This window comes from Notolepis coatsorum (assembly GCF_963971535.1).
Source record: "Notolepis coatsorum genome assembly, chromosome: 4".
Taxonomy (NCBI): Eukaryota; Metazoa; Chordata; class Actinopteri; order Aulopiformes; family Paralepididae; genus Notolepis; species Notolepis coatsorum.
In genome coordinates, this window is record NC_140168.1 from 123,158,501 (window position 1) to 123,181,689 (window position 23,189).

The 23,189-nt window shown below is 45.8% G+C and overlaps 1 protein-coding gene across 1 annotated transcript in view; it reads left to right on the top strand.

Annotated features, from left to right (window-relative positions):
* pelp1 (proline, glutamate and leucine rich protein 1) overlaps positions 1-16,558 on the top strand; it is a 78,048-nt gene extending 61,490 nt beyond the window's left edge. Inside the window, exons 17-19 of the mRNA XM_084312091.1 lie at positions 4,008-5,600; positions 6,669-6,968; positions 14,821-16,558. Of these exons, the coding sequence (XP_084168217.1) occupies positions 4,008-5,600; positions 6,669-6,968; positions 14,821-14,913 (1,986 nt within the window). The 3' untranslated portion in view covers positions 14,914-16,558. The remainder of the gene's footprint in view (positions 1-4,007; positions 5,601-6,668; positions 6,969-14,820) is intronic.
* Positions 16,559-23,189: the final 6,631 nt, after the last annotated feature.

The window sequence follows — 23,189 nt, forward strand, 5'->3', positions numbered from 1 at the left end:
AAAAAGATAAAAAGAGGCCTTGACGGCCGTTATAAAACGCGTGTTTTAACTTAATTAAAAACCATTAAAACACAGTTAGAATTTTATGAGCGAACGAATTTCGTTAGGGTGCATTTTTTGCAACCTAATGGCTAAATACATCTAAATAACATAGTTGACAGCTGGGCTGTGTTGACGTTACAAATCGCGCGACGCATACTGCTGGTGCTGCTGCTGCTTGGTGCTTGGTGGTGCAGCTCGAGGCAGGAGAGATGAGGCGCGCGTTAACCCTTTCACTGCCACACTACAGAAGCGCTTAGTAACGCTTCGCCTCAAAGCCGTTTCTGGCCGAATTAGTAATTGAATCTTTAATTTTTTTTTAATTCTTATTCAGAGGTATTTCGTCGATATTTCATAATGTGTAATGTGGCAGCGGAAATGTGTAGAAATATGGTAAAAAAAACGATTTATCCGTTTTTTCTCGATGAAAAAAGACGTTGTATCAAACAAACACAGATTTGAGTGGTTATAATTCCGAAATATGAGTAATCTGTTAGAGATATATTGAGATTATGCTATTACTGTTAATCCTTTCACTACCACACTACAGAAGGTTAACCTTTCACTACCACACTACAGAAGGTTAACCCTTTCACTACCACACTACTGAAGGTTAACCTTTCACTACCACACTACAGAAGGTTAACCTTTCACTACCACACTACAGAAGGTTAACTCTTTCACTACAACACTACAGAAGGTTAACCTTTCACTACCACACTACAGAAGGTTAACCCTTTCACTACCACACTACAGAAGGTTAACCTTTCACTACCACACTACAGAAGGTTAACCCTTTCACTACCACACTACAGAAGGTTAACCTTTCACTACCACACTACAGAAGGTTAACCCTTTCACTACCACACTACTGAAGGTTAACCTTTCACTACCACACTACAGAAGGTTAACCTTTCACTACCACACTAATTTTTTAATAAACTATCATGACTTTTCCTTTTTCCTCTGGGTGTTGTGTTTGCAGTCACCAGACTCATTGTAATAACAAAGGGCCTCAGACTGGAAAGCTGCCAGGTGTTAATTGCCCTAGAGAGAGGGGGGCCATGGATTACAATGAATTCTGGGTAGTGTTGTAGTTGTTTCACTATTGTCACCGAATAGCCTGCTCGTCTCTTGAAGGCTATTATCTCTGAATACGTTTTGTGATATCACCATGAATCATAGGAAGTAGCTTGCAAAGTATCCCACCAAAATGTTCAAGTGATGGCTTATTTTGAAGGTATGAATCTGTACTTTCATAATATGTAAAATAAAAAATGAAGATCCCTCAACATGACCCTGAAGTCCATACCTGGGCACATATACTATCGATAATCTAGCGTTTATTTGAAAACTATTCATAAATAGGCCGAAAAATGTTTTTGTGTATTCTAGAATATTCCAGTAAAGGGCGATTATCATGGAATATTTATATTTTCCTTGAAAACGAGGGCTTTTCAAAATGCTATAAAACGAAAATGAACCGATAAAAAAACAATCCGCTTCGACAATGTTGACTGGAAAACGAGTCATTGATAAGCGACGGGCAGATTAGACACATAGCCATAATTTAAAACATAGATTAGGCGTTATTAACGCTAACATTGAAGTGGATGGTGGGCATTCAACCGGTAAATCAAGATTAAGCTTGGGCTCTGAAAGTGTTAAGAGTCGAAGGGGAAATAAATCACGTCTCCATAGTCCAAGACAGATGGAAAGACTGCTTCAATAACTCTATTTCTACACATCATTGGGAAACTAGTTCTATTCCTGTACAGGAAACCAATTTTTTGCCTCAATTTACTGGCTATGTTGTCTATATGATATTTAAACAAAAATGTATCATCAAGCCAGATTCCAAGATATTTATATTCAGTTACCCTTTCTAGGTCAGACCCATTTCTAGTCGATATAAGCAAACTGTTGTGATCAATATTTCTGGCCAGAGAGAACATCAGGAATTTAGTTTTGCTTGCATTTAGTACAAGCTTATAGGAACACGCCAACATTTCTCCTTTGCACTATATAGTATATTGTATATTAGTATATTGTATAGTATATTGTATGGTAACTCAGTTACTTCTACTCTGCATTGAACATTGTACATATGTACATACTGAACACTTGTGTCTACGTACGTGACTTCTATTTTATACTGCTATACTTATTTTATTTTATACTTATCTATTTTTGTCTAGCACAGTCTCTGGAGCGTAACAGAAAGAAGCATTTTGTATAAAAGTATTCTGTACTTCTCTATGACAACTAATAAAGAAACTTGAACTTGATTTTGGGAAATTGTCTTCTCCAGAGAGAGAGAGAGACAAGAAGATAGATACCAGTGTCCTCTCTGTGCGTTCAGTAGAAAGCTATCTGGCTGCATGTTAGCCTAGCTTAGCACAATGAATGGAAGCGGACATGACCGGTTAGCCTAGGCATTGTCCAACTAACACCTCTCCCGAAGGCTAACCGGTCATGTCCGCTTCCATTCATTGTGCTAAGCTAGGCTAACATGCAGCCAGATAGCTTTCTACTGAACGCACAGAGAGGACACTGGTATCTATCTTCTTGTCTCTCTCTGGAGAAGACGGTAAGCTAAAATGTTGGCGTGTTCCTTTGAGGCCTATAAGCTCATCTTGCAGAGCATTAGATGAATGTTGTAGATTGTCAGTAGCTATTTGTACAGAATCCGCGGTACAGTAGATAATTGTGTCATCCGCATATAAATGGAATTGACAGCCCTTCAAGGACAAAATTATATCATTAACTCATTCAGCGCCGGGGATTAGCCATCGCCCTGTGGTCGCATTGCCACACGTTAAAATATAGGACTGAGAGTCACCTTGTTTGTAGAGCTATAACTATATTCTATATTCTAGCTATGGATGCAATACTTTGGCCCATTTGACATCACCTATCTATCGTTCAATATGTGAGAAAGAATAAATGTTTCCATCCATACGTTCCCGTGTTATACCGCGGGGAATATAAATATGGTTTTAGAGTGGTCTAGGGTAATTCATGAAATCCTGAGTTAAAGCCCTATACGTCGATTCCACCAACGGGACACCGGCACACACACACACACGCCCCGATCGCGGGAAAGAAATTATCGGATCAACGCAAGATTGATAATATATAGCCCTTACCTTGTCTATGATGTACTGCAAAAAGAATAATCCAATTATCTGATCGCCATTCCAAGTATTGATCGCGATCATGTTTCCAACGTCCTCGTCGAGGCAACTGTGGTAACTGTTCAGCCCACGGCCCAGCTCGGCCCAGACGCCGAGCCACATTCCACGTTTCAAACTCTTTCTTGCATGCATGAGGAAACATAATGCCGATAATCCAGCGTTGATTTCAGATTGATCATTGTTCCAGGCGCGACATGGGACGATTTATAGTGAAATGCAGATAAACGCTGTTTTTTTGCTGTGTTCCCTGGGATTACACAGAATCGCTCTGGAACTATGGTCGTATTCACCACAGTATAAAAACGGAAATGTATGGATGAAAGAATGATCTGTTTTTTGCATGTTGACCGGAAGAAACTCACTGACAGTCGACGGTGTTATTAGATCCATAGCTATAATATTTAATATAGGTTTAGCACTCGCAAAACACAGGCATTTATCCCATTGAACAGAGCGCTGGCACTCATGGCCCACAGCGCCCCCTGGTGAACGGCACTTGATGTGTTAAGGTAAGTGTGTGGATGTGTGTGCACTGAGTGTAGATGGATGGGTTGGTGTTACATAGTCACTGAGCCTCCTGATGGCCTGGGGAGAGAAGCTCCTTCTGATCACAATGTTAATCCTTCACGGTTTTTCTTTCTTTCCTTCTTTCTCTCTCCTTCTTTCGCTCCTCTCTCTCCTCTCTCTCCTCTCTCCTCTCTCTCCTCTCTCCTTTCTCTCTCTCGTCTCTCTCTCCTTCTTTCTCTCCTCTCCGTCTCCTCCTCCCACCAGGTGTCCTCGTTCTGCACGGAGGCTCTGACCGTCTGCAACGCCCTCCTCCACCCGCGCACCTCCTCCATCTCCCTGCCCTTGCCCCCGCTCACCCTCAAACCCGCCGCCACTGTCCTCGGGCCCGCCCTCCTGGGCCCCCCCTTCCCCGCCCGCCACCCCCTCGGCCTGGGCTCCCTGGAGAACCACCTGCCGCCGGCCCCCCAGGCCCCGGCCCTCTCCCCCCACCACCCCGACCTGGCGGGGCTCGGCGCCCCCGAGGGCCAGCGGCCCGTGTTCGTGCGCTACGACAAGGAGGAGGCGGAGGACGTGGAGATCTCCCTGGAGAGCGACTCGGACGACAGCGTGGTCATCGTCCCTCCGGGCACGATGCTGCTCTGCTCCGACCACCCGCAGGACGCCGTGGCGCCCAACGCCGCCGCCGCCACGCAGAACCCAGCCACGCCCGTCCTGCTGCCGGGAGGGGACTCCGGGGTGGGGACTGCGACGGCCATGGCGACGACCACCACCACCACCACGCTCGACGGCATCTCGCTCCCGAACGACCTCCCCTCCACCTCCTCCCTCCTCCTCTCCTCCTCCGCCTCGTCCTCGGTCGCCGCCGCCGCTCCCGTCAACTCCTTCCCGCCGTCCGCCTCCTCCCTGGCGTCCCTCGTGCCACCCCTCAACTCGCCCGCCCTCGCGGTGCCGCCCGGCGCTCTGGGCGACCCGCTGCCCGGCGGCCCGCAGCTCCAGCAGATGCTGATGCAGCCCCAGCCGCCGGGCCCCCTGGGCCCGCCCATCCAGATCCACCAGGTCCACACCCAGATGGGCCAGTCCGCCAGGCAGATGCACCACCAGCACCAGGCGCCGCCCGCCAACGACGAGGACTCGGCCGTGATCAACATCAACAGCTCGGACGAGGAGGAGGAGGAGGAGGAGGAGGAGGAGGACCTGGAGGATGAGGATGACCTGGGCGAGGAGGAGGAGGAGGAGGAGGAAGGGCTGGAGGATGAGGAGGATGAGGAGGAGGAGGAAGGCAGTGAGTTCGACGAGGAGTTCTACGAAGGCGAGGAGTACGACGAGGACTTCGACGAGGAGGAGATAGAGGACGAGGAGGGGGAGGAAGGGGAGATCCGCCCCCTGGCAGGCCCGGCGGAGGGCAGGAGAGGAGTGGTGGGCTTGGAGGAAGGCGAGGTGCTTCGCGGGGCGCTGGACGACGGGGGGATGGGGGGATTCCGGGTGGAGGGCGAGGCGGAGAGAGGCATAGAGGAGCTGGATCCCAACGCGGCGCCGTACGAGGAGGAGGAGGGCATCAAGATCCAGGAGGTGGAGAGCATCGGGGTCCTGGAGGCCAGCAGGGCGGAGGGCGAGGCGGACGAGAGCGAGTGCATGGACGACCCCACCATGCCGCAGATCCTGTGTGTGACGGGCGGAGCGCTGGAAGAGAGGGAGGAGGAGGAGGAGGAGGAGGGGGAGATAGAAGAGGAGGAGGAGGAGGCGGCGGGAGGAGGGGGGGAGAGGCGCGAGGGGGCGAGGTCGTGGGAGGAGCAAGGGGCCACTCGCGCGGATCCCACGCTCGCCTCCGAGGAAGGGCCGGCCAATCGGAAGCAACAGGTGTGGTCACCGTTTGATGCTCTTTCTATTGTTTTTATTGTTTCCTACTTCCTGTAAATACGTATCAATTTAGTTTCATCGGCCATCTGTCTGTCAAAAATCAATTGGGGATCAATAATCACAAGTGTCGGCCTGTATCCGTACTGATCCATCCATCACCGTCACTGCACAGTATATATTTAGACCGATAACTTGGGGTTGTTGGACAACAATCATTAATATAATAAATACATTGTTCTCAATTAGAGAGACATAAAAGGCTATATGTTAATATTCAGAAAACCAAGTGGCTTTGCTGTTTGGATTTCTGACACACAACTCTTACTGCTGAATTATAGTATTGGGGAAATTCCCTGGCCTGGTATCAGTCCAATATCGGATACCGGTATCCTGTTTTTAACTTGGTATCAGTCCAATATCGGATACCGGTATCCTGTTTTTAACTTGGTATCAGTCCAATATCAGATACCGGTATCCTGTTTTTAACTTGGTATCAGTCCAATATCAGATACCGGTATCCTGTTTTTAACTTGGTATCAGTCCAATATCAGATACCGGTATCCTGTTTTTAACTTGGTATCAGTCCAATATCAGATACCGGTATCCTGTTTTTAACTTGGTATCAGTCCAATATCAGATACCGGTATCCTGTTTTTAACTTGGTATCAGTCCAATATCGGATACCGGTATCCTGTTTTTAACTTGGTATCAGTCCAATATCGGATACCGGTATCCTGTTTTTAACTTGGTATCAGTCCAATATCAGATACCGGTATCCTGTTTTTAACTTGGTATCAGTCCAATATCAGATACCGGTATCCTGTTTTTAACTTGGTATCAGTCCAATATCAGATACCGGTATCCTGTTTTTAACTTGGTATCAGTCCAATATCAGATACCGGTATTTCTGCATCTCTGAGATGACAATTTGTTTGTTTTCAAAAACAAACAAAAAGCTGAACTTGACTTCAATGGGGAAATGTGGCTGTGGTGACATTTCTGAACTAAATGTTTAGCTCTGTTTGTGTCATCTGCACTTCTTAATTGACTCAAGTTAACTTGACCCAGCAGGAGCAGGGGGCGGAGCCTGCGCCGGAAGTGAGTGACAGCCAGCCATCCAATCAACAGCAAGAAGAGGAACCAGCCAAACCAGAGAGCAAAACTGAACCTGCGGAGGAAGAGAGCTCAACAGCAGCAGCACCCAGTGAGACGGCAGGAGAGAGAGAGGGGGCGGAGAGAGAGAAAGGAGGAGGAGGAGAAGAAGAAGGAGGAGAGGGAGATGGAGAAGGGAAAGGAGTGAAGAGGAAGAGAGAGGAGCAGAAGGAGGAAACTGCAGCGGTGGGGCAACAAGGACCGGAGAAGAAAAAGGTAATGACAGTAGTATTATGTCATACTTCAGAAGGATCCACAGGAGAAGAGTTGCCACATTCTTCCTTAGTCAAGTTTAAAAACACACACACCTAAACTCTAACCCCTATTCCTAACATAGCCCCTTATCCTAGGGCTGCTTGATTATATCACGATTATTTTGATTATTTAACATGATTACTCATTGAAAAACATGACCTGGTTTAAAAACTTGACCAGGCTTAAGAACGATTAAAGTTCTGTTAATAGTGGTGACGCTCGGCATCACTCATGCACTGTCCTCGCACACGTGCACGCGCACTGAATAAAGACCACAATGTACCTTTATATCCCAATATTTGTCTGACCACACCCCTATCAGCTTACCTACATAAGCAGGTGTGTGGTCACCTGCTCTCCTCCTTCCCAAGCTTTCACCACAAGGTGAGATCAAGGGCCGCAGCGGCGTCGGATGCCGAGCGTCACCACTATTAACAGAACTTGGTTATAGTCATAACCTATCGTTCTGTATCATAGTGGATCCGCTCGGCATCACTCATGCACATAGGGAGGCCGAGCGGAGCCACCGGCCGACAAATACACCCCGCTGAAGGCCCCCCACAACCATCAGAACAGGGAGGGCTGAGCCCCCCCGAGCCCCCCTAATGGAGGGCACCCCCCCTATTGGAGGTTTCCCGGGAGGGCGACGGACCCGACCGTGCGAAGAGGCACTCAAGCAACTCAACGCACAGGGTGAGCAGACCGTGGCTTGACCCCACGACTACACACACGCACAACCCGCATGTCACCCGGGAGCGAACGGAGGGAACAACCTCGTTACTGCCCCCAGAATCACGGGGTCAAGGGCAAACCCAACCCCGTGGCAAGGCCGTAGCAGCGGAGCGCGAAGGAAGGCCAAGACCCACCAAAGGGACTGGACCCCCTGGAACGGGGGCCCGGAGAAGTCCATGATGCCAGCATCAAGACCCCACCAGGTGGGCACTTAGTGACCCCGCCCCCCACATCGCCAGCGTATCCGGACAAAGGCCCCTCAGCCGAGCGGGCCCTGTCCCCCCAACAGTACACCGCCTGGCACACTGACCCTGCAGAACAGGCAGTCAGCATGGCCGTAAGCACACAAAAAAGGTTAACCAACGGAAGCAGACAGCGCACCGGGGAAAAAACCAGGCAACAGGCTGTTAACCCGAGCGTGGAGACTGCGGACGAGACAGGCGCCAGAGGGGTCAGCTGAACACAGCCGCCCCGGCGGAAGGGGCGTATGCTGGCGTTGTCGTCACCATGACAAACCTCCCTCAAAGCGAAGGCTGACAATTGGCAGACGTCATGAACGTGCAGGGGCACACTCAACCGGGCAATCCGGGAGTTGACACTGCACCGACACACCAGAGAACCAACCACCCAGTCGTTACCCTATGCGGTGGTTGGTCCCATAACCCCTCAGGAAAAACTCAAAAACTTACCTGCGGCACTACCGCAGTACCCGTGTTCCAGTTTCCAACAGGGTTATCCCGAGCCTACGGGTCAACAAAAACATTACTTCGGACCGGGCCCGGTGATACGGGGAGCACAGGGTCCCCCGAGGAGGTCAAAGACCACCCCAACAGGCCCCTCTTCGCCATGCGTGAGAGAGGAGTGAAAATAATGGAAAACCAGCCCCAAGCACACCGTACTTGGTATTCCCAGGCGGTCTCCCAACCAAGTACTAACCAGGACCAACCTGTGTAGCGGCCGAGATCTGACGAGATCGAGCGTGTACAGGTTGGCATGGCCGTAAGCCATTACGACAGTGCTGAGTACAAAATGTACCCAACCAGGGTCTCCATAGCGCTTAACCCTGTGACACCCGGACCGACCTCGCATTTTTCCCCCTGAAATAAGCCCAAGTCCCTCAGGGTACCAGAACAGCAGATCTGCATCCCCGGCGGACAACGGGTTTAACTGATCCGGACCAGCGTGACCAGAACCAGTCCCGTGCCCTAACCACGCCGACATGCCTACTCCAGGAGAAGGGGCAGATATGCGTGTTGATCTTAAACATGAAAAGAAGGCGCCACCCAGACGTTCGGGGCGAACCACGCCCGGTGAGACCCCTCTACATATGTTCAGATCCATTCCGTCATCATCCCCCAGATATGAACGAGAATCCGTCGACAACCAAAACAGGTCGTCGGAAGAGGAAAAAACCTCCATCCCAGTTGCTTTATAAAAACGCCGTTTTAACCCCAAGCAACCAAGGCGTGCCAGTCAGTCGCCTGATTACAGAACACCCCGAGCTAGCACTATGCGTGCGTCGGGACACAACCACATCAATGAACAGGCTATTTAGACCTGTCATTGAATCCCCAAGGCGCCATGGGGAACGACAAGAGGGGTGTGATACTTCCTAACTCCAACTCTTTTTAATAGAAAAGAAGGAAGCACCAACATTATGTATCCCAGTCTACACAGCCAGGGGTAAAAAAATGTTACATCTTTACATTCCACCACCCTCCCATAGAGAGGAGACGGAAATCCCCAGAGAGATTGAAAAGAATATATTGCACCTTGAGCCATGTAAAAAATTGGTTTTAGGGCTCTCCGGGGAGGAGGCACTGAACCCATACACACTCAATAATCGAATTGAATCGAATACACACACAATAGAGTAGGACTCCTTCTTGAGGTTCCACTCACCTTGACAATCTGAGGAGGAGGCTCTGTACTCTGAAGGAGGCTCCCTCACATGGAAGGAGAGTCTCAACTCGCAGAAGGCCCGAATAGGAGCTTCGTGAGGAGGAGCCCTGACCACCCCCCGAAACAGATCCATCACATGGACCTGAACAGCACACGGAAGTCCTACCAACAGAGACGCGCACAGTGACGTACTCTATGGCAGGGGAATTTCTGCGGTGCACACGCCCAATATTCCAGGGCGTGGGACCAGGAAACTCCCTCGCGTCGTATCCTAAATGTAGTGCAGCAACACTCGTTTTGGAAAACATCGTTATTTACAAAACATTTAGAAGGGAAAGCAAGAAGAAGTGTTCAAGGTCTGGTCAGGACCTTGCCTACCTTGAGCGCAGATCAAGCGAAACTGCAGTCTCTTAACAAGGCACCGTAGTAAACACAGCCGTACTGTGTTGTCGACCTGGGCAGCGTCGCCGCTCCATCCCGCCGCTACGGTCCCCCTTGTTGACGCAGTCCTTGCCGGCCTGGCTCAGGGCAGGTTCGACGAACATCCTCTGTCAAAGATGACGTCGTAGTCAAGAGTGTTAAAAACATGTTATAGTCACAGCACGTTCAACAGTGTAGCATTAAGCTAACGGCCGCCCTCGGCCGATAGCAGCAAGCTAACGTTTCCTAGCCTAGCCTAGGTAGGCCACAACTAGCACGCAAGCTAACGTTTCCTAGCCTAGTGATCACAACAGGCTAGCGCCGCAGCTAACAGCTGACTGGCTAACAGTAGGCCACCACTAGCACGTAAGCTAAGCAGCTATCACCTGAACTTGTACACAATGATATAACAATCACTCAGACAGGGCGCCGTTCTGAAACCCTCCTCACTGTTTAAGAGAGAAGAGAAACGAAATGTTAACACAGTTTTACAACTGTGATTTTACCAACATCCGACGGAGCCAGCACAAGTCCCATCTGGGCCGTAGCTGACTTGAACACAGATTTTCCGATAACGAACATCCATGCCCATATTTCCTCGTGAGGGAATACTCATTAGTATATGAAAGACGGGGCCTCACGGTGACCGAGAAACATCCACTCGTCCAGAAAACACAGGGATCACCAGTGTTACTGGTCGTGGCCCACTAGTTAACTATAATGGGCTTCAGACCAAGGTCCTCTGCCGTTGCCTAAGAGGCTTGAACAAAGGACCCTTAATCTGGGGCCGGTGTTCGTAAACATTGTCAGCTAGCCCCCATAGCACTAACAGACAAGTGGAGCTTGCAAGCAAAACATTACTCACCAACCTGGAACACACCGCTTCTCACAACAGCGGCGCGTCCTACAATCCAGCTGTGCCGCTGAAAGGTTTTACCGCAACCAGCCACAGCAAGGAACTGCAGTTGGGAGACATGTAGTGGCGTGCTCCCAATACGGAAACCGGTGGAGGATTTTTAGAATGATCATCATCTTCCAGACACTCCAGTACGAAGACAATATCGCCGTATTTTCTCGAATATAGTGAGAGAGAAAATAAAGAGATGATGTCAACGCATCTCTTGTTTTCCAATTCTTCTCCTATCATCACATTACGTCAAGTGGGGATCTACCGAGGCACTTCCTTGTGGTGAAAGCGAGAAGGAGGAGAGCAGGTGACCACACACCTGCTTATGTAGGTAAGCTGATAGGGGTGTGGTCAGACAAATATTGGGATATAAAGGTACATTGTGGTCTTTATTCAGTGCACGTGTGCGAGGACAGTGCATGAGTGATGCCGAGCGGATCCACTATGATACAGAACATGACCTGGTTTAAAAACGTGACCTAACATGACGTGGTTTGAGCCTATGGGAGATGTATGGAGAAGCAAAATATACAAGCTATTCTGACATCCGAGGTACTCTATTTAAATTACATAAACGAGGAGATGGCGATGCCATTTAACTCAATGTCGGCCAAACTGAACGTTTTCACACTTGGCACCAATGTGCCATGACCCTTCCTTCTTTTATAGTTTCCTTGGATGTGCCTTGTGCCCCTGCCACCATCATTGAACTATACAAACCAGAAGACAAAGCAGCCATCACCATGGCTAGTAGGCTACCTGCAATTTTGTTTTTTAAACCACGAAAACAATAAATATTAGTGGTGGGACTCGGATTATCTAATTAATTCGAGACTTTATAGTTAATTCATCCAAATGAATCGCATTTTAAACGCATATCAATATTTGATGTGAAAAGCTAAATCTTTCAATTCAAATGGATTTTGGTACACGAGTGAATCAATGAATATACATTATACATACGTTTAAGCAGCAAAATGTTGTTTATTAGCTACTACACAGACCAACAGTCGGATCAATGCAATTTTTAACAAAGTGCAGCAATTTTAGGAATTATATATATATATATATATATATATATATATATATATATATATATATATATATATATATATATATATATATATATATAGCAAATTACCTTTTCTATTTTGAAAGGTAACATTCCGAAGTTTCTTACACAATAAAGAAAAATCACTTTGAGTGCTAATGAAATAGAGTAACAGGCTTGAACACACTGGAGTAAAAGTTTTGTGTACTCACATTTAGTTTGTTTATTATTTGTTTATTGTTATTTGCACTTACAAACATACATTCTGAAATAAAATAAGTAAAAGAACAGTTCAAATGTGCAGGAAAGGTCAATTTCTGTTTAATGGTTGCCAGATGCCTGTTTTTAAGTTCCAGCTGAGAGGTAGGAGCTGGAAAACACAATGGTTCCATAGCCTGAAGTCATATGTAGTACAGGTCCAAATCTTATAAAAATCCCACTGAAAATGAGTGCTTGACAATGGTTTCTGTAATGTGTGTACCTGGCAAGAATTCAGCGTGATTATCCAAAATGGCCACTTCCATTCATTCAGACACTTGAGTCAGGACAAAGGACTTCTTCATCACCTTTCCCCACTCACCCGCCCGTCTGGGATCGCTTTCGGAGCAGACGCTCCTTGGTTACAATGGTGATCAATCATTTTCACCATCAGCGGTGATTGGTCAGTTCAGGACCGTTTACAGTCTGATGTGGTCACTTGACGGAGCGGCCTGTCAAATGACACTCGCCGGATATATTGTCTTGTAACTCGAGATCCGAAGCACGCAATTGGTTGAGTGTGGTGGTGATCGAAAGGCGGACTTTCAACTTTCGAACGGTGTATTGGATGATCGGCGAAAAATGCAGCCCAGAGCCGACAGATGAGAGCAAAGTGCCGCGACGTGCGATAAAATCCGTAATTTTTTTACGTACAAAAAATTCTGTAATCTGAATTAACGCGATAAAGTCCCAGCCCTAATAAATATATATACAGTGTGTATACAAAACAAATTGTGCATTCTTTGAATTTATATGTGCTTAATATATTGGGCAGTTATTCATTGCTCACTCAAACTTGAGTGTCAACCGCGCATTCTGTGATTTTAATAATACATTAAATATTAATACATGTTAAAGGTGCTTATATTAAAAGCAGGGGTGCAGTCGTAATATCAGAAGTGCCTGTACTCTGTTTAAATGACGCCACGTGCACGCACGCTCCCGCGCGTGCACGCATACATGTTCCCTCGCGTGCGCACAGAACAGATGATTATTATGCATAAATAGTAGGAAACATGTTTGTGTAACGGAGGTACCGCAGTATATCCACAGTCACGGGTACAAGTAGTGACGTGGCTGTGGATGGTAAGCGGTACTGCAAGTAAACTCACTCCCCAGAGGCATCCAGACCCGGAAGCAAGAAGTGAATTCACTTCTTGCTTAGTGGTCTGTGATGCCGCCCGCGACGCCGGCGTCCGGGGTTCAACTCCCACTCAGGGCGATCCCTTAACAGGGGTCGAATCGACTTTAAAACACAACGCAGACAAGATCACACCGGCTACATTTGTATAGGAAATTACTAGTTTTAGTTTAGTTTTGTAAATATTGCCTTGAAATAGAGAAGCTGAAAAGGGTAGCAGGATGTAGCATTCAATATACCGGTATAAAGAAATTATATTGTCAACAGATATGGTTGAAAAACAAACAATGTTTTAAATGTAATTGTAGATACAATATTGTAGTTACAATTTCTTTAACTTAAACTAGAAAAGTAAATACAAACTAAATTAACAATGTAACTTACAGTTTACAGAAGGACAGTTTCCTTCTGAAGCACAACTTAAGAAATGTCTCATCCTTCCAGTCGGGACCATTTGGTTCCACAGCTCAAGCAAACCCCCACCAATTGGTACAGGGCTTGTATTTTGGTTTTGCACTTCTCGTTCTTTGTTATGCTATTGCTATGCTATTGTTATGCAAAGACTAGGTGATAGCTGAGTACCGGTACTTAAATACGAGTCGAGTGAAAGTTGTGAACGCATTTTTGTGTGCGTGTACTTCTGCTCAGAAAAGTGCTGGGACGGCGTGGTACCGCGTGGCACCACCACTGCACCACTGATTAAAAGTGTATTTCAAGAAACAAAGACACTTTACAGAAAATAAAAAGGGAAGTGGAATGACGCACGCACGCACACAACCACAACCATATTTCATACGGCTATGGTTGGCTGGTTGTCTGTTTGATATTCCACTCCACAGAAGAAGGAGGGTAATATCTATTTGATATTCAAATAACTTCTTTTGTAATGTGAATGATTGTGGTTAATGATTGATCAGTTGATCTGTGTTTATATGGAAATAAGGCTTAATAATACAATGAATGTCCTTCTCACTAGATTGGTGTATGATAACACTCTCACCAGCTCCTATTATGCCTTGTTCAATGTCGCAAGAATTTTTCTTCTTCCTGCTCCTTTCGGCCATGGGATTTGGTGGATTATATTAATATGTACTGTTGGACTGTGGTAATTCCATGTACGAATTAATAAATGATGATTATGATATACACACCCTCTCTTCCTCTTTCTCTCTCCCTCTCAATCTCGTATCTCTCCCTCTCTGTCTCTCTGTCTGTGTGTATGTGTGTCTCTCTATCAAATTCAAAGTTGCTTTATTGGCATGAATGTCAAATAATGAACAGTGTTGCCAAAGCCGTTTACAACACGTGATCATGTCAGTTTATTTTTCAATAAAACAAACAAAAAGAAAGAATATATAATGATAATAATAAATAAAAACTATCTCTGTGTGTCTCTCTCTAGAAGGACGAAGAGGCCATCTCCTCCATGTTGGCCGACTTCATCGACTGTCCCCCTGACGACGAGGATGGCGCCTCCGGATCCAACCGCACATAAAACAAGAACCTGGACCGATCTGGCCCGGACCGGGCTCGACCGGTATCAACCATTTCTGGACTTTTTCCCGGACTGGACTCCTCCGGGTTTGGGTTTCACTTCCAACTCCCTAGTGGACCACAGGGTTAACTCTGTTGTAGTCGTGTTATTGGTTTCACCTGGACTCCAGACTGTCGACCCGTCTCTCCATCGCACCCCTGGGCTCTCGTGGGGGCGACGCCTCCTAGTTTGCATGCTGGGCGTCGCGTGTCGCAACGGAGATCAGTATCTTTACAGCCTTTGTTCGAAAGCAGCGCACAGAGGCCTAGAGTTCTTAGAAAGAGTTCACCACCATGCTGTCACTCACTAGAGTCTCTCGAACGCCAAACGTACTCGCTCCGATTTCCCGAGTGAATTAAATTAATCATGAACGATTGAAAGAATCATTTGGTCAAAGTGGAACCAGATGCTATACATTCACTCTTTGAAAGAAAGAAAAAATCACCTTTTCCCTCATAACGCCTTGGTTTCATTACATTGTTGCTGTAATGTCTCATTTTAAAGCATGGCCAGAATGCTGGTATGTTTTCTGAATATTATTAGTGATGCTCCCCTTCAGTTTATCCCCCCTCTGATATGACACTCCGTCATACTTGCAGATGATCCACTCTGATCCACTCAACTCGTTTGCCGACTTGCATCTGTGCTTCTTTTGGATGTTTGTGGCAAAGGAAAGGTCTCATCAATCAGCCTACATTATGAACAAAACTATATAAATAGTAATAATAATAACAATAATAATAATAATCTTTGCGACTTAAAAGGGCAACACCACCCAATCATACGAGTTCACACGTCTTATTCCTATAGTCTATAGACGGATCAAAATATTAGTGAATATGAACAACTTTCCCAAATCCAGAAACTAGAGTGCTAGAATTCAGACTTGTGATGTCATTGGGTGCAGCGTCTGAAGCTGCTCTATAGACGATGATGAAACTGTAAAGATGTGAAGATGACACTGAGAACGCCAGGAGGAATATTCTGAGATTATGGGTACATTTTCTGTTTCACAACTGACGATACTGATGGAAAAGGAATATTCCAAAAAAAGAGTCAATTGTCAACGGAGCAGCTCCACGCTTTATGCCTGATGACATCACAAGTTAAGAGTCTTCTCTGGTTTCTGGCTTTATGGGACGAGTCGATTGAACATTCCTACCCCAAGGAAATAACGCCTTCAAGTTCTTATGTATGGGTGGTGGTTCCACTTTTAAAGGACTGGGTTCACATGTATACATTTCATATACAGTAGTTAAACTTAACCCCCCCCCCTCCCCAATACACTGAGATTACTACTGTCTAACCTAACCAATCTGGTGAGTGGGTACAACTGTGTAAAATGTATTTCTTTAGCCGTACTCAAAATCCAGCACACACGTTCTCTTAACGGTTTGTGTCTCCAGTGGTCTCAGTGGATCTCCGTTTATGTCCATATCCGGTTTCCTTTCCATATATATCTTTCATGCTCTTTATATTTTTCTTTCACTTTTGTTGTTTTCCTTGTTTCTTTTTGTGTTTAGGTATTTTTTGTTACAAAATAAATAAACATGGAAGAGATAATGGTGATGTGAGCCAAACCTGGTGTTGCTGTCTGTTTTCTATCTAAGGTCGCTTTCACACAGGGGCTGTTTGGTCCGGACTTTCGGACCAGAATTCGATAGTCCGGTTTTTCGGGTCTGTGTGAATGCGCGTCGAACTCGGTTCGCGGACCAAAACAGTCGAACTCTGGTCCGCCTGAAAACGTCGGTCTTGGTTCGGCTTCATCGAACCAAATGTAGGAAGTCACCTGATAAACCATCTTGGGTATATTATTTTGATGTGAATGGGCCGAAGTAATGACGTCAGGAGCAGGGACTCAAGTGGCTTCATTATTGAACTTGGGTGTTGCTGATTGTGTGCGGGGATGAGACGCTGAGACTATTGATAAGCCGGTGGGACTCAGATATCGGGGTTGGAGCACGCGAGCAGTAACCAGACTCTGTTAGGGCCCGGGGGGTGGGGTCGATCGTGGAGAGTTATCCGCCGGCGATGAAGATAAGTTAGCCAGCCGTCCACAGGTACCGGTAGCGAGAGGAGGGGAGGCTTACCCTCCTGGAGACAGATAGGTACGGGATATAGAGGGTACTGAGTTACATCGCTCCCAAAGACCTTATACTTGGCACGTCCTCGCGGACACCGGGTACGTTTACCAGGTTACAAATCAAACTGCAACCTGGAGGACCACCGTGTGCCGGAACATTCGCCCGGAGAGTTGGACGGGGTCCAAGCTTCGACCCTCGGGGGGGGGGGGGGGGGGGGGCGCGCGCGCGCGAGTTAAGTCCACTGTTACCCACATTTGCACTTATATAGGATGTTGTATTATGCTCTATTTTTATAAGCTGTATAGGCCTACTGTGTAAATTGATATTGTATTGTATATGGTATTATTATGGTATCCTATAGTTATGCTCTTTGTATTCTACCGTGCCTCTTAATTTTATCTGCATATAGGCTATTTTCTTCCTATCCCCTATTTATGCCCTATTTATTGTATAGCCAAGCCGGTAAGATATTGAGTATGACCGATTGAGGAGGGACATGGGAAGACGAGAGGGGGGATTAATTATTGCCGGAAGAGTGTTCCTTAATTAACTATGGTTCAATGTGTTTTGCAAATGCCTCGTCGAGAGGGTGTCTAAAGTGCGTGGTTTATTAAGCCTTTTGTTCCAAGGGCTGTGCCTCTTACAGAGGGTGTTTAATGTGTGGGATTAAACACACCGTGGTGGTGGGTGCAATTGCTGTGCCTCTTACCGAGGGTGTTTAATGCGTGGGATTAGACACACCGTGGTGTGCAGTTGCAGTGCCTCATATAAGAGGGTGTTTAATAGGTGGGATTAGACACACCGTGTTTTATAATTGCAGTGCCTCATATAAGAGGGTGTTGTACAATAGGAGCCCTACGGTACCCAATTGGTCCTCTTAATTAATAGATCCCGTGTCCTCGGTATAATCGCTTAGTATAGGTACTTGAATAAAATAAAGTTGTTACTTCTTGTACCCCGGTTGTGAAGTTGGTTATTTCAGGGCATTAGGACAAATAGCAGTTTCCCTGCTAAATAGCAAGTTTCTCCTGCTACTGATATAACTCACGTATTTATTACATTATTACCGCGGCACGCATTCACTGCAAAACAAGCACACTGCATCTATCTATCTATCTATCTATCTATCCATCTACTGTGCATCTTGGGGTAGAACAAGGAAGAAAAAAAACACAGCTGTTATTATTATTAATATTACCGCGGTGCGCATTCACTGCAAAACAAGCACACTGTGTAAACATGTCTCGTGGACAGACTTGGGGGGCTGAAGACCAAATAAAACAGCTGCTTGTGGGGAATGTGGGCACTCACAAAAACAACGAGGTGTACAAGTTGTTTAGCGAGAGGATGGCGGTAATGGGAATTATAATCGAACGATGGATCAATGCCACGTCTCTGCTACTATCACGCTTCACGCAGTTTGTGTTGACGCGCATTTCACTTCCTGAAAGGGAGGGATTTCCACTCTCCATTGTGTCCAATAGACGAGCGCCCTTTTCGACCGCGTGACATTGTTCAGAAGGACTCGGTCCGCCTCACAGATTTTAGTGTGAACGCAGGCGAACCAAATGAAGAATGCAACAATGTTGCAACTTCACCACCAGAACCGCACCGAGTCCACCAAAACTATATGTGAAAGCGACCTCAGTCATCTTGTTGAGTCTTATCAAATCAAATCAAATGTATTTGTAAAGCCCGCAATCACAAGGTAATGTTCCCATGGGCCGGACAAGTCTTCTTTAAACAAGTCCAGAAGAAACATCACAATAAATCAAGAACAAAAAACCTACCATGAAATCCTAAATAAATGTAAAATAAATAAATGCAACACTCCCAGACACCCCAGCGAAGGTAAGGAGAAACTCACTAAAAACCTAGCAATAGGAAAAAAGCACCACAGGCGATGTGGAGAAGAGAAACCTTAGAAGGCCCGTTTCAAGCGGGGGGTCCCCCTTCTTGGATGTCAGTGATATCTGGCGCTGTGGTTCTAGGTTAGTACTTCTTCTGAAGCGTTTACACATGCAGGTTCCTCTGGGCTCCTATCGCTCAACATCTCAGCACAGAAATGGTCTTTACCACAGTGAGTTAGCGTGGAAATGAAATGTGTGATCGGAAACTGACCCATCTCAAGCCCTGCCCACTTTTCTTGATCCACAAATCACAACTGTTGCTTTCCTCAGTCAAGCGAAGACTGCGTGTCAATTCAAGTCAGCTTTATTTCTTTTTTTTTATCCACTTTTTCTCCCATTTTTCCATATTTTCTCCCATCCCAATTTCGTATCATCCAATTCAACCCTCCCCTGTCACGAACGCTGTTTCTTGCCTCCCACAAGCCGGCTGCAATGTGGACTAAGTCATACATAGCACAAGTCCCCTCCGGTACTTGAGGTAACAGCAGTCGCATCTTTTCACCTGCGCAGCTCGATCTCTCAGTGTCGAGGAGTAACGCATGGGAGGCTCACGCTGCCCCCGACACTTCCTGATTCTACTGCACAGGCGCACCAACCGACTTGTAGGAGTCGCTTGTTCACAACGTTCGATCCCCACCCTTCAGTTTTCCCTCCCCGTAATACGGCCAATGTGTATTACTGCGGACGACCAGCCAAACTGAAAAACAATGTGGAGAGCTGGATTCGAACACGCGAATCCTAGCGTCTCCACACTGGTGGCGAGTGCCTTGCCCACTACACCACCTAGCCGCCCCAAGTCAGCTTTATTTCTATAGCACATTTACAATGACTAAAAGCCAACCAAAGTGCTTCACAGGTAGGACATGATAAAAACACATACAATGCAGTAACAAGTAAAATTACAGAGGGCTGTACAGTGCGAGATATGTCTCACGTGCTACATCAACATCGATCTGTGTGATGAATGGATTTACTTCAGTAGCACTGGTGCGATAGGCATTCGGTTCATATCGATACTCTTATTTTGAAAATCCTGTGGCGGGTCTCATTTCCGCCCCAAGCGCAGCTCCAGCTATAATAACTATGGCTCCGGCAGCTAGCAACGTTCGGTTCATATCGATACTCTTATTTTGAAAATCCTGTGGCAACTCGGCGAGTCATATCCGCCCAGTCCGTGCTAATGTCTGCCTATTTTGCGACCTGAAATAAGTCTGGTGTTTTTTTTTCACAACGGGTGAAACATCTAACATGCTTTGCATCGTCGTCGCCATTCCTTTATGCCCACATCGCCCGAAATTAACGTTACGTTAGCGTAAACTAACAAGCTAATCCTGATCAGAGGCAGAGCCATAGAGAACAGCAGAAAGTGGGGACTGGGGGAGGGGGGGGGGCACTCTCCCTTTCTCTGTGTGCGCGTTTGGAAAGACGATGTTAAGTCAGAAGTATACCGGTATTATAGTAAACTGAGGATTACTGAGGATGGACAGATAATGTTGATATTCAAATATAAAAAAAAAAAATTAATTCATGATCATCATGCAACATAAAACAATTGTAGAAACGGTTTGGGAGAGGAAGGGGTTTTAGGTTGTTGTGAGTTCCAAAAAAATTTACTTGAAGTTTAAAGCTCAATTATATCAAAACGTGGCACTTTACAGTGAACAGGATGTCTATTTGTATTAAAAACAATAGATTGTTTTTTCATTTAAATGTCTGGAAGAGCTAAATAAATTTTTTTCAAATTATATTTTCGTTACCTTTTTTGAGTTGATCTAAATGTTACTGATTGTGTTACATGGGCTTATTATATCGTCTCGTATCGATTGCAGGCACCTGCATCGTATCGTGGCAGATATCGGCAAATATCGTATATCGTTGTCCAAAGAATCGATATCGTATCGTGATGAAACTGGTGATTCCCACCCCTAGTAGAGTCCATACATCCAACACCAAGTCCCATAATTCCTTACACGTAACATGTCTGGCTGTGTGATGTCAACTTGTCAGCATGAAAATGACAGCCAAACATGGCACTACAACTAAATAACACAAATACAATAGGCACATTTGTGACTGTTAGAAATATAACACGTTTTTATACTTGTGCTACAAGATTTTGGCCTGTGCTACAAAACTATCAACCTCTGTAGCACCAGTGCTATGTGCAAAAAAAGTTAACGTACAGCCCTCAGGTATTGTACATTTAAGAAAACGAGCAAGGTGCAATATAAAAGAGACAAGAAAATAGATAAAGAGTCCAGAGTAACAGCAAACGTAGTGTGCAAGTGGCAAGCTAACTGGTCAAAGGCCAGGGAAAAGGTGTGTTTTGAGCAGCGATTTAATAGGCAGATGTGGTGGGGGTGGAGTGTCGGATCGATCAATTATCCACTTATTGCCAGTGTTGCCAGAGGCTTGGGCAGACCAGGTAGCAGAAACAAATTAGTGGGGGGGCATAAAATGTTCTCGGGGGGGCACAATGGTTTTTCAACACAGGTTCCCTTTTATACGTTTCAGCTGGGACAACGGCGCTGTGGCTTGCTTGGTGTTGCCCACGGTGCTGAACTAAACAGCAGAGAGGCAATTGAAAAATCTAATTTCTCTATCTTAAGAACATTCACTTATACAAAAACAGACTGAACGGATATATATAACAGACCTGCTGGGGCAGCGGACTGAGAGCAGGGGACACAGACAGGCTGGGTAAGATGGTCAGGAAGGCCAGTAGCGTGGTTAGCGTGTAGCTGGACACCCTAGCGAGGGTGGCGGAGAGGAGGAGCCTTGCTAAGCTCCAGGCCATCAGGGAAAACCCCTCCCACCCACTATACACAGACTTGGCTGACAGGAGGAGCATGTTATAGGCTCACACTACCTAAATGCAGCACTGAACGGCACAGGAAGTCCTTCATTCCGACAGCCATCAGACTTTATAAAACGCATCACTGTGCCTCACTGCATCACTGAGCACAGAGTGACAGTTACCATCTTCCTGGACTCTTACTTTTTAAACAGCACTGTGCAATATTACACCTACTGTAGACTTCAGTATATTTTTACTGTATTTATTTACTGTATCTTTTATTCTATTTTTATTTTATTTCATTTTATTCTATTCTTAGGCCATTTGTTTTGTTATTCTTATTTGTGACTTGTTCTGTCTAAATGTTTAATGTTGAGTGATTTGGAGTGTCAAATTTCCCTCAGGATAATACATTTCTACTCTATTCTATTCTATATCTTTGAAAAGTCTCCATTTATTCAACACGTCTGAATTCACTGACAAACTGAACTGAACTGACAAAAATAAAGTGCATAAAAAAGCAAACAAAATTCCTCCACAGGCTACTCACCATCGTTTGGGGACAGAGTGAAATCTTCTTAAAACACTGCCCCTCCACTTAACTCATTCCTGAACTTTTTTGTTAAGTCCTTCTCAAATGCCAACTGAATTAAATTGGCCTTGCGTCGATGTATAAGGCGATGTTCTGTAAAGATGTTCTTGAGGGCAGAAAACGAATTCTCACAGAGTGCTGTGCTAGCTTCAGTAGTGTTGTTGTTGACATCAGTGCCCACTAGGGCTGTCCCCGACTAAGCATTTGGATAGTCGACTTTGATTAAAAAAAAAAAAAAATACAGGGTGGGCACAGCTGACTCAGTGGGCGGGCCAGGCCCCCCAATGCCCGCCCATGCCGCCGGGTCTGGGCTTGGGCAGGGTTGGTGCTAGAGATGAGATTCAGGTCTGTTGTTATCACGTAATTTACACCTTTCACAACAGAGTGGGATTATTTTTATCCTGGCTGCTCGCTCCTGCGGCAGGATGAACTAGGGCTGGGCGATATGACCAACTATTATCACAACCTTTTCCTTAGTTTTGATGTTATAACGGTATATCTTGTAATACAATTGTCCTCATCATGGTCCTATTTCATAAATAATGGTCTATTTCTTAAACTTTTTAAATACTGCTGCAAGGAATATTTTTTATACAGTTTGTATATATATATTTGTATGCATTGCAAATTTGCATCAAATTCAAAACAAACAAAATAACTTTATTTTTTTTTATTTAAAACGATGAATAAAGTGTGCATGAAATAATAGGGGAAAGAAAAAGTTAGGACCTTGTTACATTCACCCACACAAGGGCTGAGTACTCGCCCCCCCCTCTCTCTCTCACACACATTGAGTCAGAAACAAACATAGTATCAATGAGAGTATCAATAATACACCTGAGTGAAGTCTAGTA